General features: G+C 39.4%; 1 protein-coding gene across 1 annotated transcript; it reads left to right on the top strand.

The window, feature by feature from the left end:
- Positions 1-1,564: 1,564 nt before the first annotated feature.
- On the top strand, positions 1,565-11,132 carry LOC148096000 (flavin-containing monooxygenase 5-like). Its single transcript, XM_087836358.1, has 10 exons — positions 1,565-1,653; positions 7,337-7,477; positions 8,064-8,252; positions 8,404-8,569; positions 8,719-8,861; positions 9,134-9,330; positions 9,741-9,888; positions 9,974-10,181; positions 10,293-10,365; positions 10,448-11,132. The coding sequence occupies exons 2-10, from the start codon at positions 7,346-7,348 to the stop codon at positions 10,860-10,862; spliced, it is 1,671 nt and encodes a 556-aa protein (XP_087692484.1). The 5' UTR covers positions 1,565-1,653; positions 7,337-7,345; the 3' UTR covers positions 10,863-11,132.
- Positions 11,133-15,253: the final 4,121 nt, after the last annotated feature.

Raw genomic sequence — 15,253 nt, forward strand, 5'->3', positions numbered from 1 at the left:
GAATGAATGATATTGTTTTATGATGCATTATACTGCTGAGCTATAAGAAATACTGTTTGCAGAAAGTCATCGCCTTATTTGTCTGATTAGAAGAGAACAGAGCATACTGGACAGGTTTTCTGCCCCATCTCAGCAGGAGCAGATAAACAGGGAGCCAAGGTCGTAGTTTGGGCGCCATGTGAGAGAAAGAATGTGAATGTTTAGGCTTTTATGATTAGGTGGGGGCCACTAGAGGCTACAAGAGTTTGATCAATGCTCCACCATTTGGAGATCTGATGCTGTCTGCGTACAGTGTCCATCTCCCACGCGTGTACATTAAAATCATCGTTTGACTCAACCCGGCCGGACCAGTGTTGTTATTTTGGTTTTCCTCTTGTATCCATCTCCAATATTTTGAATCCGTAACAGTTAATATCTACAACTGCACTTTATATTTGTAATGCAGTATGCAGACTCCCTTGAATCTTGTGTTGGGCAAATCTTTATTACTATTTCGATGACTTTATTGCATTTCTTCCTATCAGATATTTTGGACAAAAACTTGGCTTCATGATTGCATGACTGGAAAGCCAGTAAATTCATTTTTTTCATCATATCAGTAGGGCAACGTTTAACTTTCCATTTCAGGCTGTTTAGCCAATATCCAACATTAAATGATGAGCTTCCCAACCGCATCCTCTCTGGAACAATTCAAGTGAAACCCAACATCCGCAGATTTCAAGGTTCCAGTGTGGACTTTGATGATGGCAGTGCAGTGGAAGATGTTGACCTGGTGGTAGGTCTGAAATTACCCACTTTTCTTCACCTTCAGCGGTCCTGACTAACATGGACCGCTGTCTTTCAGGTGTTTGCTACAGGATACCGATTTTCCTTTCCATTCCTGGCTTCACAGGTGGTCTCAGTGTCTAACAACAAAGCATCTCTGTACAAATATGTGTTTCCTTCTGAGCTCGAACGCCCCACGCTGGCTATCATTGGTCTAGTGCAGCCAGTGGAAATCTATTATGCCTATCTCCAAGTTGCAGGCCAGGTGGGCCACACGTGTCTTTAAAGGTCAGAGTTTAGCTAATTTAATTAATGACCACAGTGGCACGAGTATGCCGGCTTGTACACATACACGAGAGACACGAGAGTTCTTCTTTACTGATGTTTACTGTGCTTCTCTTAACGTACACAGGTACACCGTAGAACTGGTGAATACAAATGTACAAGAAAATTATATTTCAGCATTAAAACATATTACAATATAAAATTCACAAAATATAAACAAACATACCACTTTGGCCTGCAAGTAGACAAACCGGTGTAATTGGAACTTAGGACTTATTTCTTCTTTCTTAGCTTGACTTTTACACGGCTAGACCGTCACCATGAGCAGCTTCTCTGTAGTGATGGGTCGTTCGTGAACGAAATGGCTCTTAGAGCCAACTCTTTGAAGTGAACGACGCGAGCCGGCTTCTTATTGGGAGCCGTGAGGTTTGTTTTCTTTTCTTTCTCTCACCCTCTCTCTCGCCCTTTTTTCCGCTAAACTCGCACGCGCGGCCTGTACTTTGCGCTGGGCAGAGGGGGGAGGGGCGTTAGTTACACTCGCAGTAGCACAAGATCAGAGCCAGAGAGAAAGAGAGCGAGGGACAACAACGTCACATTAGAAAGGTATAGTAATCATCCACTATTTTCAGTTGCAGATGATAAAGGATTCAGAAATCATGCAGGCCCATATGACAGAGAATGTGCATCTTCTTTTTGTTTTAATATTTTAATTTATATTTAATTGTGTTGTGGTTTGCAGTGTTTTGTGTTGTTTCAAGGTAAATTTGTTTAAAAGGAAAAAGCTGAAATTTTAAATAGTTAAAAGTTTAAAATGTAAATAGTTGTTCTTTGTATTATATGATTTATTTATTACATTTTATGTGGAGTGAATAAATAAAGTATATTTATGGTGGCCCTTAGAGACAAAGCACGTACAAACTCCAAAACGCGTAAAAACTCCAAAACGCGTAAAAACTCAGACGCACTTACAAACTCCAAAACACGTACAAACTCAGAAGCACGTACAAACTCAGAATCAAGTACAAAAGCCAACAGAAGTGCTCCAGGATGCTGGGGCGCAGTGTTGAGCTTTTGTTACCTAGTGGCTACACAAGCCAGGAAGTATCAACAACCGGATTTGGTGTGTGGTAGTAACAGGTAAATGATTTTTTTTTTAATTATTTGAATAAATATGAGTGCTTGTCTATAAATACACAAACAATACACACATGCTTTCAATTGTGTAATTTAAGTGATCTGGGTAGCTCTGTTTTGGAAGTTCAGTTCATGCTAGAAATGTGTTTTGGAGTTTGTACGTGCTTTTTGGAGTTTGTATATGCTTTAGAGTTTGTACGTGCTTTGTCTCTAGGGGCCATATATAAACATATATAAATAAAACCACTTTTTTTACATTAGTAATTCCTTTTCTGCATAATTTTATATTATTGTTAATGATTAAATAATTAAAGCAACAAAACAACCTGAAGAGCCGGTTGGGAGCCGAAAGAGCCGGCTCTTTTTAGTGAGCCGAGCCGAAAGAGCCGGCTCTCTAAAAAGAGCCGGTTCTCTAAAAAGAGCCGGAAATCCCATCACTACTTCTCTGACCTTACTTCCCAAAACAGGAAGTGACCTCTGCCCTTACCTTATACTTACAAAATTGACCGGTCATTTTCCATCTATCAAATTAACTTTACACCAATCCGGTAGGCAAAAAAGGAAAATGTTAACATACTCAACACAAAAATAAAACATACAAAATAAAATGCGTTAATTACATTATTATTACAAGAGCTCCGCCTAGTGGTCAAATACTAACATAACAACTGTTACAACGAGGACCACAGTAGACCTTCTAATAGTATAATAGTACTAATGTTAACGAAGAGGCTGCATTAGACTGTTTTTAACAATGAAAGACATGAGTTTTTAAAATATACATTCTGGATTTGTTTAACTCTGCACTAGAATCTGAACAGAAGAGTTTCTGCAGCTATCTTAAAATTTTGCTTTTTGTTTTTTAATTTTATTTTCTGGCAAATAACTCAGCCAACAATCTGTGGTCGTTCCAGTAGCCAGTAATGAAATTTTCCAATAAAATTTCTAATAAATCATTTCCATAAGTCTACATGTTTTCTACAGTTACTTTATGGCTACTTGTGGCTTTTGCTTAGAGGTTCAAGCTTAAGAGTCCATGATTTTCTTTCTTCTTTTAAAGTATTTATTTTTTTAGGGCTCAAAGATTTGTGTCATGTTTAGAGGCAGGACTCACGCCCACGGCTGAATACAGTGCATTTATTCACAGTCAACAGAAAAAACACTGTTCAAAAAACATCTTAGCAGTTGGAAGGTCCAGTCTCCACAAGGCTTCCTTTTAGATGCAGACAAAGTAACTTTGTCACACCAGAGTCAGCTCACAACTGGATATCTCACAATTTCTAAATGATGTGCACAGGGACAGACCAGTTAACGTATCTTCACAATTAACCCAAAAAAATAGGAGCAGGAGCATCGCTTCATTTACCGCTTTCAAGGCAACAATCCAGCAAAGACTGATCACTGCTCCTTCCTTATGAAGCTGCCCAAACAAGATCATCAGAGCAGGTGTGTTACTGCCACCAGGTGTGTGTCTGAAACTTGGTCCCCACAATGCACAAAGGCCAGTGCATACACACACACAAACACACATAAATGCACACAAACAGGGAAAATGAGAGAATGGAGACACAGACTAAAACACCACAACAATTGGCAGGTTGAACGCTGAGGACTTGCGGTACCCTGAGAGTTTTTTAACACTTAAAGGTTGATTTAGTAATGCATGACAACATACGCAAGCATATCAGTGCTGTTTGACAGTGTTTCATTAGAAGTAGCAAAGTAAGTAAAAAAAACAACAACATTTAAGCAGTGTCACTGTGGTATTTGAAGCACGAAATGTCCCTGCTTCCTTAAAATCCTTTACTTACCTCTCAGCTGGTCCAACATATAACAAAGCTTGATACTGCTTGAGGTTTGTTGCTGAATTTTCAGTTGAAACTGGTATTGACATAAATGACTGCTTGGAAAAACTTTCAGTTGCCACTGTAGAATTCAGCTTGTGGCACATAATTTGAAGAGGGAATTGATGCTGCTTACTTTGTCTGGCTGTTTCTGAAATTTAGGGTCATGCGTTTCATGGTGGAAAGCTGAACCAGGTCATTTTGAAACAGTCACGTCTGACATTGGACGTTGGACTTTAACAACTCGATAACAAAACCAAGCTTTTCATTCCAAGACCCTGGGTAGTCAGTGTAGGAGCCATATGAGTTGTTCCTTTTTTGACTAACTGGGTTGGTTTAAATGGACTCACTGTATTGGTTCACGGGTGTGGGGCGTGTCTCATGGGTGTGGTAGATGATAAATGTGGTTGCACTCACCTGTTCACAGCACCTGATGTTGATGAGCAGAAAGGTAGGGTGAGCATGAGGCAAAACTTTCTGTTGACCGCAGCTTGAATGACTTTGATGTATTTTAACTGGAACTTGATGGTTTTTGTATATTTGTGCACTAATTGATGCCATAGGCCAAGTTGTAATTTGGCATAGTAGTTAGTGCTAGTGATGGGCAGATGAAGCTTCATGAAGCACTGAAGCTTTTCATCCAATTGGTTCACCCCAGTGCAAAGCGTCTTGAGGCTTCATTTGCTCTAGTAGGACATCTACTGGACGTAAAAATATTAGTTGGCATGAATTTGAAGAGTGTGGCCTTTTGCACACAGCCTGTAAATGTCAACAACAAAAGGAGTGTGTAAACCATGTATATTGTAGTGATAGCAGTATACTGTGTATATTTATACTGGCAGTATGGAAAATGATTATTTGGAAATGCTTAAAATGGAAATGATCATTTACTGTGAGGTGAGGTTGGGGTGTGGACAGTGGTTGTGCTTTTGTAACGTTGAGGTATGGACAGCTACACACTGAGGCTTTGAGCCTCAGTCCTGCCCACATTTTATTCTGTAAAAACTAAATTTTCACTGCTTTTATGACCTTTTTAATGGGGAGAACATAGCTAGGATTTAATGATTGAACAAATCTTTTTAAATCCTTTGTCCTCAACAATGCTAAATGGCTAGGAGTCCTCAATCACCATGCTAACTAGGTCTTCATCTATTTGAGATTGTTCTCCTGAGGAAAGACAACAAAAACAAAGTACAAATATAAATATCACACACGTAACTTATTACAGTTGTATGATATTGTTATATAATTTAGTAACATTACTGCATGCTACATTATCGTGACATTTGATGGCTCACCTGGTCTTGCTCCACAATCTGTGTTCCCCTTATTCTCATGCAAAGCTGGACAGCAGTGCCTAAGCATGGATGAGGTGTTGTTGTTATATCCCAGCTCCCTGGCACATAGCAAACACTTCACCTTGTACAAAAGTAAAGCCACTTAACATAAATTGTATTGCACCATCAGTATTATGAAAATACATCTTCTGTAGAAATTTACATACCTTGTTGGGAGGAATAAGATCAAAATGTTCCCACACAGGGGAGGACATCCTCCTCTTCTTAGCTGGCTCCATTCTCTCCTGACTTTCTCTCCTCACTCTCATAAACCTCCAAACTCTCACTAACCGCAACTCTCCATCAAACACGTACATTTTGAATGAAGTCTGAGGGGTTTATATCGCTGTCATAGCTCGCAGCAAAGTTCGAACCACTTCATGAACCAGTCACGTGGTACAGCCGGGCAGCGAGGCTTCGGACGTCATCATTTTCAGTTAGGTTAGGTATAGGGCTTTATGAAAGGTGCCACTCCTTGACTTGAGCCCCCAGAAAACCCTAAAAATGTAACCGTTTCATTTGAGTCCAGAACATTTCGTATCCTTTTTTTCTTTTTTAACAGTCTTTAGACTTACAGAAGTAAACATATATTAGTATGACAGTTTTACAATGAGGCTTACTTTTTTATGCAGAAAAAGATCTTGAGTGAGCTTGTAAATTCACACTGACGTTATCAGAGATGGGCAGTAACGCGTTACTTGTAACGCGTTACTGTAATCCGATTACTTTTTTCAAGTAACGAGTAAAGTAAGGGGTTACTATTGCAAAAACGGTAATTAGATTACCGTTACTTTCCCGTAGGAACGCTGCGTTACTAAAACCGTGATTTTCTTGCGAGAATGTCTCATGACAGTGAGGTAAGAGAGTGTGATGTTCGTGACAACAGCTGTGTGCAGATCAACAATGGATAATATATCGAGTGCGGGAGAGAGTATGAGCGTGCAGCGTTTAAAGCGTGGAAGTACTGACCTTATTTTGAGTTTGATTCCGTAAAAAGTGACAAAAACATTAGTGTCCGCTGTGCGTGGGAAGAAAACTTCTTTTTACAGCGGAAAAAAAAAAACCCTAAACTTCCAAGCAAGCACCGAGTAGCTACGACGTAATGACAAACTCACAGAGAAACTGCGGTATCCTTCCACTGACCGCTGCGGCACACCTGCACCAGGATAAACCTCCGCCTACTCTACTCCTTCTTTACAGGTGAAAATAGAGCAAAAGGACCGCTAGTCTTTGACTTTATTTATTTTCTGCTGTGTTTTACTTGCATCTGAAAGAGTGAGTGTAAACACAAAAAAATAATAATGTGTGTGTGTGTATGTGCTGGAATGTGCAGAAAATAGGTTTAAATGTTAAACTAATTTCTTCCAGTCAGAGAATGGTGCATATAATTAAAACTTTGCTTCATGCATAAAGTTAAAAGATTAAAACTAACAAAACAAGTTTTAAAAAGAGACTTTTCCATTTGATTACATTTTGTATGATGGATTATGTAGAAAAAGTAGAATTGGGCTGAAAGATCTATTGCTTTATCACCTATTCAGGTTGTAAATCATGTTTTTAAAAAGTAACTAAGTAACTAAGTAATTAATTACTTTTGAAAATAAGTAATCAGTAAAGTAACGGGATTACTTTTTTGGGGGAACTGTTTGTACTGTCCGTGCAGTCTGGAAAAGTTTGGCAACGATTGCACTCTTTATTGAGTTGTCTGCGTTGTGTGGCGTTTCGAACAGCTAATAAACATATTAAGTCACTTTGATTTTTGCCAAGTTTTAAATGTGGCACATATTCAGTATTAGAGGAAGTGTTTTTCGGCAGTAATGTAAACATAACTGGAGAGCCTGAGATTTAACGGGAAAAATAAATGTAACGTTGTTGTTACTCTTGTTTTCTGCACAACTTCCTGCTCTGCGCAGCTCATTGGCTGCAGCTTCTTGTTAACTGTAAACATATTTTGCACTGTCTCCTTCGCAGAGCTGCAGTATGACCCGTCGTGTGGCAGTGATCGGAGGAGGGTCTTCGGGTCTGGCTTGCATAAAGTGCTGTTTGGATGAGGGGCTGGAGCCTGTGTGCTTCGAAAGCAGCGATGACATTGGTGGTCTGTGGAGGTTTAAGGTTGGCTGACGCCATGTGAATCACTTTACTTTTGGTCATGTTTTATCATTTTTCATACATATGAAGTGGATTTTCTTCATTTCGAGGGCACATGGTGCGCACTGAGACTTTGATCCGAAATAAATATTATGCTGAAAATGGTGCGGGCACAATTCTCAAGCTCATATACAACCTTGTGCACTGATTTATTGCGTGATAAGTGACAGTGCACAAGGGTTGAAGCACTGTTTTGAATCAGATATCTTGTTTGCTCAGTGACAAAACAAGTATTTAGATTTCTTACTTGAGAAAAAGTGGTAATCCTTCTCAAGAAGCCTAATACCTAGTTCAAAAGTTTTAGCATTAAATATTCTCAATTTCAATAATTATCAGTAATACAGCAGATTATATTGGGAAATGTAAACTCTAAAATAAATGGTGTGAAAAACAAAGTACAATGTTTGCATCATAATATTTATTAGACGCGTAAAAACATAGATATAATTAAACTACAAATGCAATAAAACTGTACTCAGGCCTCTGACGAGCATTGAAAGAGTAATGGTGCTTCAGCTCTTTTATTTATTTATTTATTTATTAACTTTAGGAGAATCCAGAGCCAGACAGGGCCAGCATCTACCACTCTGTCATCATCAACACCTCAAAGGAGAGGATGTGTTTCAGTGACTTTCCCATCCCTGCACACTTCCCAAACTTCATGCACAACTCCCTCATCATGGACTACTTTCGGCTGTATGCTGACCACTTCCAGCTCACCAAGCACATACGCTTTAATGTAAGAATGCTTTATGATGTCTGAAATGGTAAATTGTATCACATAATTAAAAGATAAATAATTTAAATTAAATCCTAATTACTACAACATTAATTTCATAGAAAAAAAACTACTTTGTTCTGTCCCCTGTGTCTGTCTTTCTGTTGTCCAGACCAAAGTCTTGCAGGTGAAGCAGAAATCAGATTTTTCTCATTCAGGCGAGTGGGTTGTTGAAACGGAGAACAAGGATGGCAAGAAAGAGAAACACATTTTTGAAGCTGTGATGATCTGTATTGGACATCACTGCAACCCCAATATGCCTCTTCATGACTTTCCAGGTGACCCTTGGCCTACAATCGATTACATCTTGGGAATTGTTATTGTTTAAATCAACCCTTGACACTTTCACGTATCTTCAAATATAGGTCAGAGCAGAAGTATTGAAACATTGTGTCTACCCACCATAAGTTTGTCTTATTTTCTTCAGGCATTGAAACTTTCACGGGGAAGTATTTCCACAGCAGAGACTACAAGACTCCCGAGGAGTGGAGGAATAAAAAGGTCGTGGTGATTGGAATTGGAAACTCTGGAGGAGACATAGCAGTGGAACTGAGTAGAGTCACCAAGCAGGTTGGAATGAGTTGGTCGCATCATTAGAGTAAGAATGTGTCTGAACTGATTTAGTATTTAACATGTGAAACTTCATGATTCTCACAGTTTTAAAGCTGAATCCAATATAAATACAAGCATGTAAAACCAAACAATGGGCAGAATTATTTAACTTTTACATCTTCTTAATCCTTTATTTACATATTAGTAATATTAGTAGTTTAGAAAGTAAAAATTGAGACAATTCAGACAGAAGCAACAAGAGAGCTAACTACTCTTTCTTTTCTTCAAAGCTTTACCTGAGCACTCGAAGAGGAGCCTGGGTTCTGAACAGAGTTGGAGACAATGGGGTGCCCCTTGACCTGACTTTTAATAGAATCCTAGACATTCTGAGGAAAATCCTTCCCTTTGATTTTTTATGTAGTATGGCAGAGAGTCGGCTCAACCAAAGATTCAATCATGGCCTTTACAATCTAAAGCCAAAACACAGGTACTGTATTTGTAGCTAGTATAGAATGTAATATAATCTGCCACGTTAGATTTTTCCAAGTGGTTGTTCTAAGACAAAAATTATGGCCATTTTGTGCTCACCTTTGTCCTTCTGAACAGTGGCACACACCGGAAGCAGCGTGATGTGTTAGCGGCATGCAATATTTTGCTTTTTTAGGTGTTATTTTATGCAACAACAGTGCAATGTCCAGTGTAAACAACCAGTTCAAAGTATGAAACTTCTGGCTGAAAATGTTGGTCCCACAACAACAACCCCTTGTCAAAATCAGTGCCTGACAACGTTGACATTTTCTGATATTCACGTTTGCAATTAGATTTTTTTTGTATAAATAAAATAATATGAAAAAACTCCTTTCTGAATTTTTTTGTATTTTTGACTTTTTATTTCAGGCTGTTCAGCCAACATCCCACAGTGAATGATGAGCTTCCCAACCGCATCCTCTCTGGAACAGTTCAGGTGAAACCCAACATCCACAGATTTCAAGGTTCCAGTGTGGAGTTTGATGATGGAAGTGTAGTGGAAGATGTTGACCTGGTGGTAGGTCTGGAATTACATACTTTTCTTCACCTTCATAGAGATCAGTGAAATTGACTTTTGACTAACATGGACCGCTGTCTTTCAGGTGTTTGCTACAGGATACCAGTTTTCCTTTCCGTTCCTGGCTTCACAGGTGGTCTCTGTGTCTAACAACAAAGCATCTCTGTACAAATATGTGTTTCCTCCTGAACTCGAACGCCCCACTCTGGCTATCATTGGTCTGGTGCAGCCAGTGGGAGCTGTTATGCCCATCTCTGAGATGCAGGCCAGATGGGCTACACGTGTCTTCAAAGGTAAAAATGACTTTTTCTTTAACACAGCTTTTTCTCATCACTCAGGATTTTAGACTTTTTATAGAGTTGTTATTTTTACTACAGTAAACGGCTTTGTCCCCTTTCAAACAGGCTGCATAAAGCTTCCTCCATCAGCTGCCATGCTAAAAGATATTCAGTGTAAGCAGGAGGCCATGGCTCAAAGGTAATGAAGTGGATTTACTCAGCTTTATAGAAACCCATATTTAAGATCGGCATTTTCATATGTTCAACTCGAACTTTTTTAGGTATGTCACCAGTCAGAGACACACCATCCAGGTGGACTACGTCAGCTACATGGATGAAATAGCAGAGCTAGTGGGAGTTCAACCCAACATCTCAAGGATGCTGCTGACTGACCCCAGGCTGGGAATGAATGTGCTCTTTGGTCCCTGCACGCCATACCAGTATCGTCTCAGGGGGCCAGGAAAGTGGGCTGGAGCCCGCCAGGCAATCCTCACTCAGTGGGAGAGAATGGCTCAACCTATGCAGACCAGGCAATGCGATGAGCCCAAACCCAGTAGATCGTATAAGTGGCCTCTGTTTCTGTCGGCTGTTGCTGTGGGCTCGGCTGCCTACATTAGCAAGAACAACTTTCCAGCTTTCCTCCAGGATCCCACTGCTTTGCTGGGCAGGGTTAAAATGTACCTGCCTACACAATGATGGAAAATTCATAACTCATCAGCTTACTAAGTGAGTGATGCAATTGTATATTAACATCAAAGACCAGCTGATCTTAAATGACTAAAAGCTACAGTTACAGCTACATTCATGTGTATTGTTTCAGGTTTCTTGCTTTATGCCTTCAGAATTGTGTAACTGGATAGATCTCCTTTTTTAATTACACAATTTCTGCAGGTTATTTGTTTTAACACTTAACAGGATGCTGTGACATAGAATCTAATTTGAGCCGATTAAAAAAAGAAAATTGTTTTCCAACAAAAAAATACATTAATAGCGCTTTAATCCAGATTTGTTTGCAATATAAGAGCATTTTCCTTTTTTTAACATCAGCACTGTTACTCTACATTGACATGCTGCTCTGTTTTCTTTCATTATATTAATTGAAGTATTCAAATGTTTTTACAACATTACTGATACACAGCACAGATGGTTTACTATTGTTTCTTTCAAATAAAAATAAATCACAGTGTTGTCACATCTTTCACTACATTGTGTTGTTTTATCCATTACTATGTCCCAGTGACTCAGCACTTGAAACAAATCCATTTTCATGTCATCTTTTAAGCCACAAAGATCTGAGATTGTTTGCTGAAAAAATAAAGATCTCTTTTCTCTGCTTTGACTTGGTATTAATACTAAAGACCGGTGCAAGCACGCCTCTGTCTTGATGGTGATTGATTGATTATGCCTTCAATTGTCACTTGCAATGTTATACGTACATCTTGCCTGCAGTGAAATGGGACCCCTTCCGACCATACATACATTATTGGGGTGCTCAGGAGGTAGAGCGGGTCAGCTGCTGATGAGAAGGTTTGATCCCTGGCTCCCCCAGTTTGCATGCCAAATATCCTTGGGCAAGATACTTGCTCTCCGATGCTTCCATCGGAGTATGAATGCGTATGAACGATACTTAGAAAGCACTCAAAGTAGATAATAGTGCTTGTGTGAATGGGTGTGTGTGGGGTGAATGCGGCGTGTTGTCTAGAGCGCTTTGAGTACTCCAGGAGGCTAGAAAAGCTCTATATAAGAATCAGTCCATTTACCATCATTGTTTGCAATGATAATGGATGAAGCTTCAGTTTTACAGCTGAATTGAACTTTCAGTTAACTTTCTAGTGTAGATTGTTAATAACTCAACACAATCTAAACCCAAAGTACAGGTACTGTATTTGTAGCTAGTATAGGATGTAATATAATCTGCCATGTTAGATTTTTCCAAGTGGTTGTTCTAAGACAAAAATTGTGGCCTTTTTGTGCTCACCTTTGCGCTTCTCATGAACAGTGGCACACACATGAAGTGTGTGTTACAGTTGCTGACGTGCAGTGTTTGTTGCGCACGTCTTCACTTTTATATTCTGGAACTCACAGCTGGAACAATCAAGCTGGAGACTCGAGTGTGTGAGTGGCTTGGTCATTTCAGTGATATATAAGTCCAGGTTCTCAGAAGGTCCCAGCTTATGCAGATGCAGATGCTTCAGTAGCTGAAAAAGACAAGATTTTTCCAGATAAAAATTTTCCACAGTTTTTCAGCCTCTGCGTACAGTCACTTTGCTTCCCTTATTGATTACTTCCTATATCAGCACCTCTGTATCAGCAGAGGGTTTTTTTTCTGTGTTATTATATATTATATATATAGTTTTGTATTTCTGGTGTTCAGCAATAAAGCTGCCTTTTGAGTTCTTTTGAGTTGGTCTTATCACCTGACTAAATGTAGAGTCAGAATACTCCAAAGAGCATTTTGTGGAGGAATGTTACGCGTGGCTATCATTGGTCTAGTGCAGCCAGTGGAAATCTATTATGCCTATCTCCAAGTTGCAGGCCAGGTGGGCCACACGTGTCTTTAAAGGTCAGAGTTTAATTTAAAATACTTTTTTTTTTCAACTTGGGCATTTACAGGTTTTCATTATTACTAAAGTAAACTGTTGTGTTCTTTAACAGGCTGCATAAAGCTTCCTTCTGTAGTTGTTATGCTAAAAGATATACAGTGGAAACAGGCAGCCATGGCTCAAAGGTAATAAAGTATATTTACTTGATTTTGTGGTTGCTTAAATATATAGGATCTGTAACACGCCACTTTTTGTTCTGCACATGTTCAACCTAAATGTCATTTTCAGGTATGTCACCAGTCAGAGACATACCATCCAGGTGGACTCTGTTAGTTACATGGATGAAATAGCAGAGCTAGTGGGAGTTCAACCCAACATCCCAAGGATGCTGCTGACTGACCCCAGGCTGGGAATGAATGTGCTCTTTGGTCCCTGCACGCCGTACCAGTATCGTCTCAGGGGCCAGGAAAGTGGGCTGGAGCCCGGCAGGCCATCCTCACTCAGTGGGAGAGAGTGATTCAACCTATGCAGACCAGGCAATGCGATGAGCCCAAACCCAGGAAATCATATAAGTGGCCTCTGCTTCTGTCGGCTGTTGCTTTGTCCTTCACTGTCTATGTTAAAAGGAACAACCTTCCAGCTTTCCTTCAGGATCCCACTGCTTTGCTATACAGGCTTAAAATATGATGAAATTGAAAATCCAGAACTGATCAGTTTTAACTTTGTGCACAGGCAATGAAAGTTTAATCAGTTTACTTGGCTGAAGTCAGCCAGGCCATCCTCACATAGTGAGAACGACTGGTTCGACTTCCAATGACCACAGTGGCACGAGGACCACAGTAGACCTTCTAATAGTATAATAGTACTAATGTTAATGAACAGGCTGCATTAGACTGTTTTTAACAATAAAAGACTTGAGTTTTTAAAATATACATTCTGGCAGGAAAAAATATTTCCACAGCAGAGACTACAAGACTCCTGAGGAGTGGAGAAATAAAAAGGTCATAGTGATTGGAATTGGAAACTCTGGAGCAGAAATAGGAGTGGAACTGAGTAGAGTCACCAAGCAGGTTGGACTGAGATGAACTGATTCCTCATTTAACATTTTTTAAAAAATAATAATAATAATAATTTACCCCAAAATTCATTCAGTTAAATTCAGTTCTGTCATTTTTGGACCTGAACCCATACCACCAAAACATACACCTTATACATGAATTATTAACCTATTAGTAGTTCAGACGCTACCAATATGATGAGAATTACATTAAAAAAATATACCAAGAACCAGAGCAATGGCTGACAATAATTAATTTCATCCTAGGTTTACCTGAGCACTCGAAGGGGGAGCCTGGATTCTGAACAGACTTGGGGATAATGGGATTCCCATTGACTTGTATTTTAACAGAGTGTTCGACTTTCTAAGGAAAACTGTTCCCTTTGTTTTTTTCTGTAGTCTGGGAGAGAGACGACTGAACATAATATTTGATCATGCTCTGTACAATCTAAAGCCAAAGCACAGGTATTGTGTTATGTGGGATTATAATATTACCTTATGCCATGTTATACCCCTAATTAAAGATTGTGAATTATTATGTAGTTTTAGTTTGCATTATTCTCCTGAATTAGAAGAAGGTGATAACTATTACATTTGTTAAACTGATTTGCATTACATTAGACTGCTGATTTATTGTGAATGAATGATATTGTTTTATGATGCATTATACTGCTGAGCTATAAGAAATACTGTTTGCAGAAAGTCATCGCCTTATTTGTCTGATTAGAAGAGAACAGAGCATACTGGACAGGTTTTCTGCCCCATCTCAGCAGGAGCAGATAAACAGGGAGCCAAGGTCGTAGCTTGGGCGCCATGTGAGAGAAAGAATGTGAATGTTTAGGCTTTTATGATTAGGTGGGGGCCACTAGAGGCTACAAGAGTTTGATCAATGCTCCACCATTTGGAGATCTGATGCTGTCTGCGTACAGTGTCCATCTCCCACGCGTGTACATTAAAATCATCGTTTGACTCAACCCGGCCGGACCAGTGTTGTTATTTTGGTTTTCCTCTTGTATCCATCTCCAATATTTTGAATCCGTAACAGTTAATATCTACAACTGCACTTTATATTTGTAATGCAGTATGCAGACTCCCTTGAATCTTGTGTTGGGCAAATCTTTATTACTATTTCGATGACTTTATTGCATTTCTTCCTATCAGATATTTTGGACAAAAACTTGGCTTCATGATTGCATGACTGGAAAGCCAGTAAATTCATTTTTTTCATCATATCAGTAGGGCAACGTTTAACTTTCCATTTCAGGCTGTTTAGCCAATATCCAACATTAAATGATGAGCTTCCCAACCGCATCCTCTCTGGAACAATTCAAGTGAAACCCAACATCTGCAGATTTCAAGGTTCCAGTATGGACTTTGATGATGGCAGTGCAGTGGAAGATGTTGACCTGGTGGTAGGTCTGAAATTACCTACTTTTCTTCACCTTCAGCGGTCCTGACTAACATGGACCGCTGTCTTTCAGGTGTTT

Source organism: Neolamprologus brichardi, chromosome 23 (genome assembly GCF_056152115.1).
Source record: "Neolamprologus brichardi isolate AB-2024 chromosome 23, ASM5615211v1, whole genome shotgun sequence".
NCBI lineage: Eukaryota > Metazoa > Chordata > Actinopteri > Cichliformes > Cichlidae > Neolamprologus > Neolamprologus brichardi.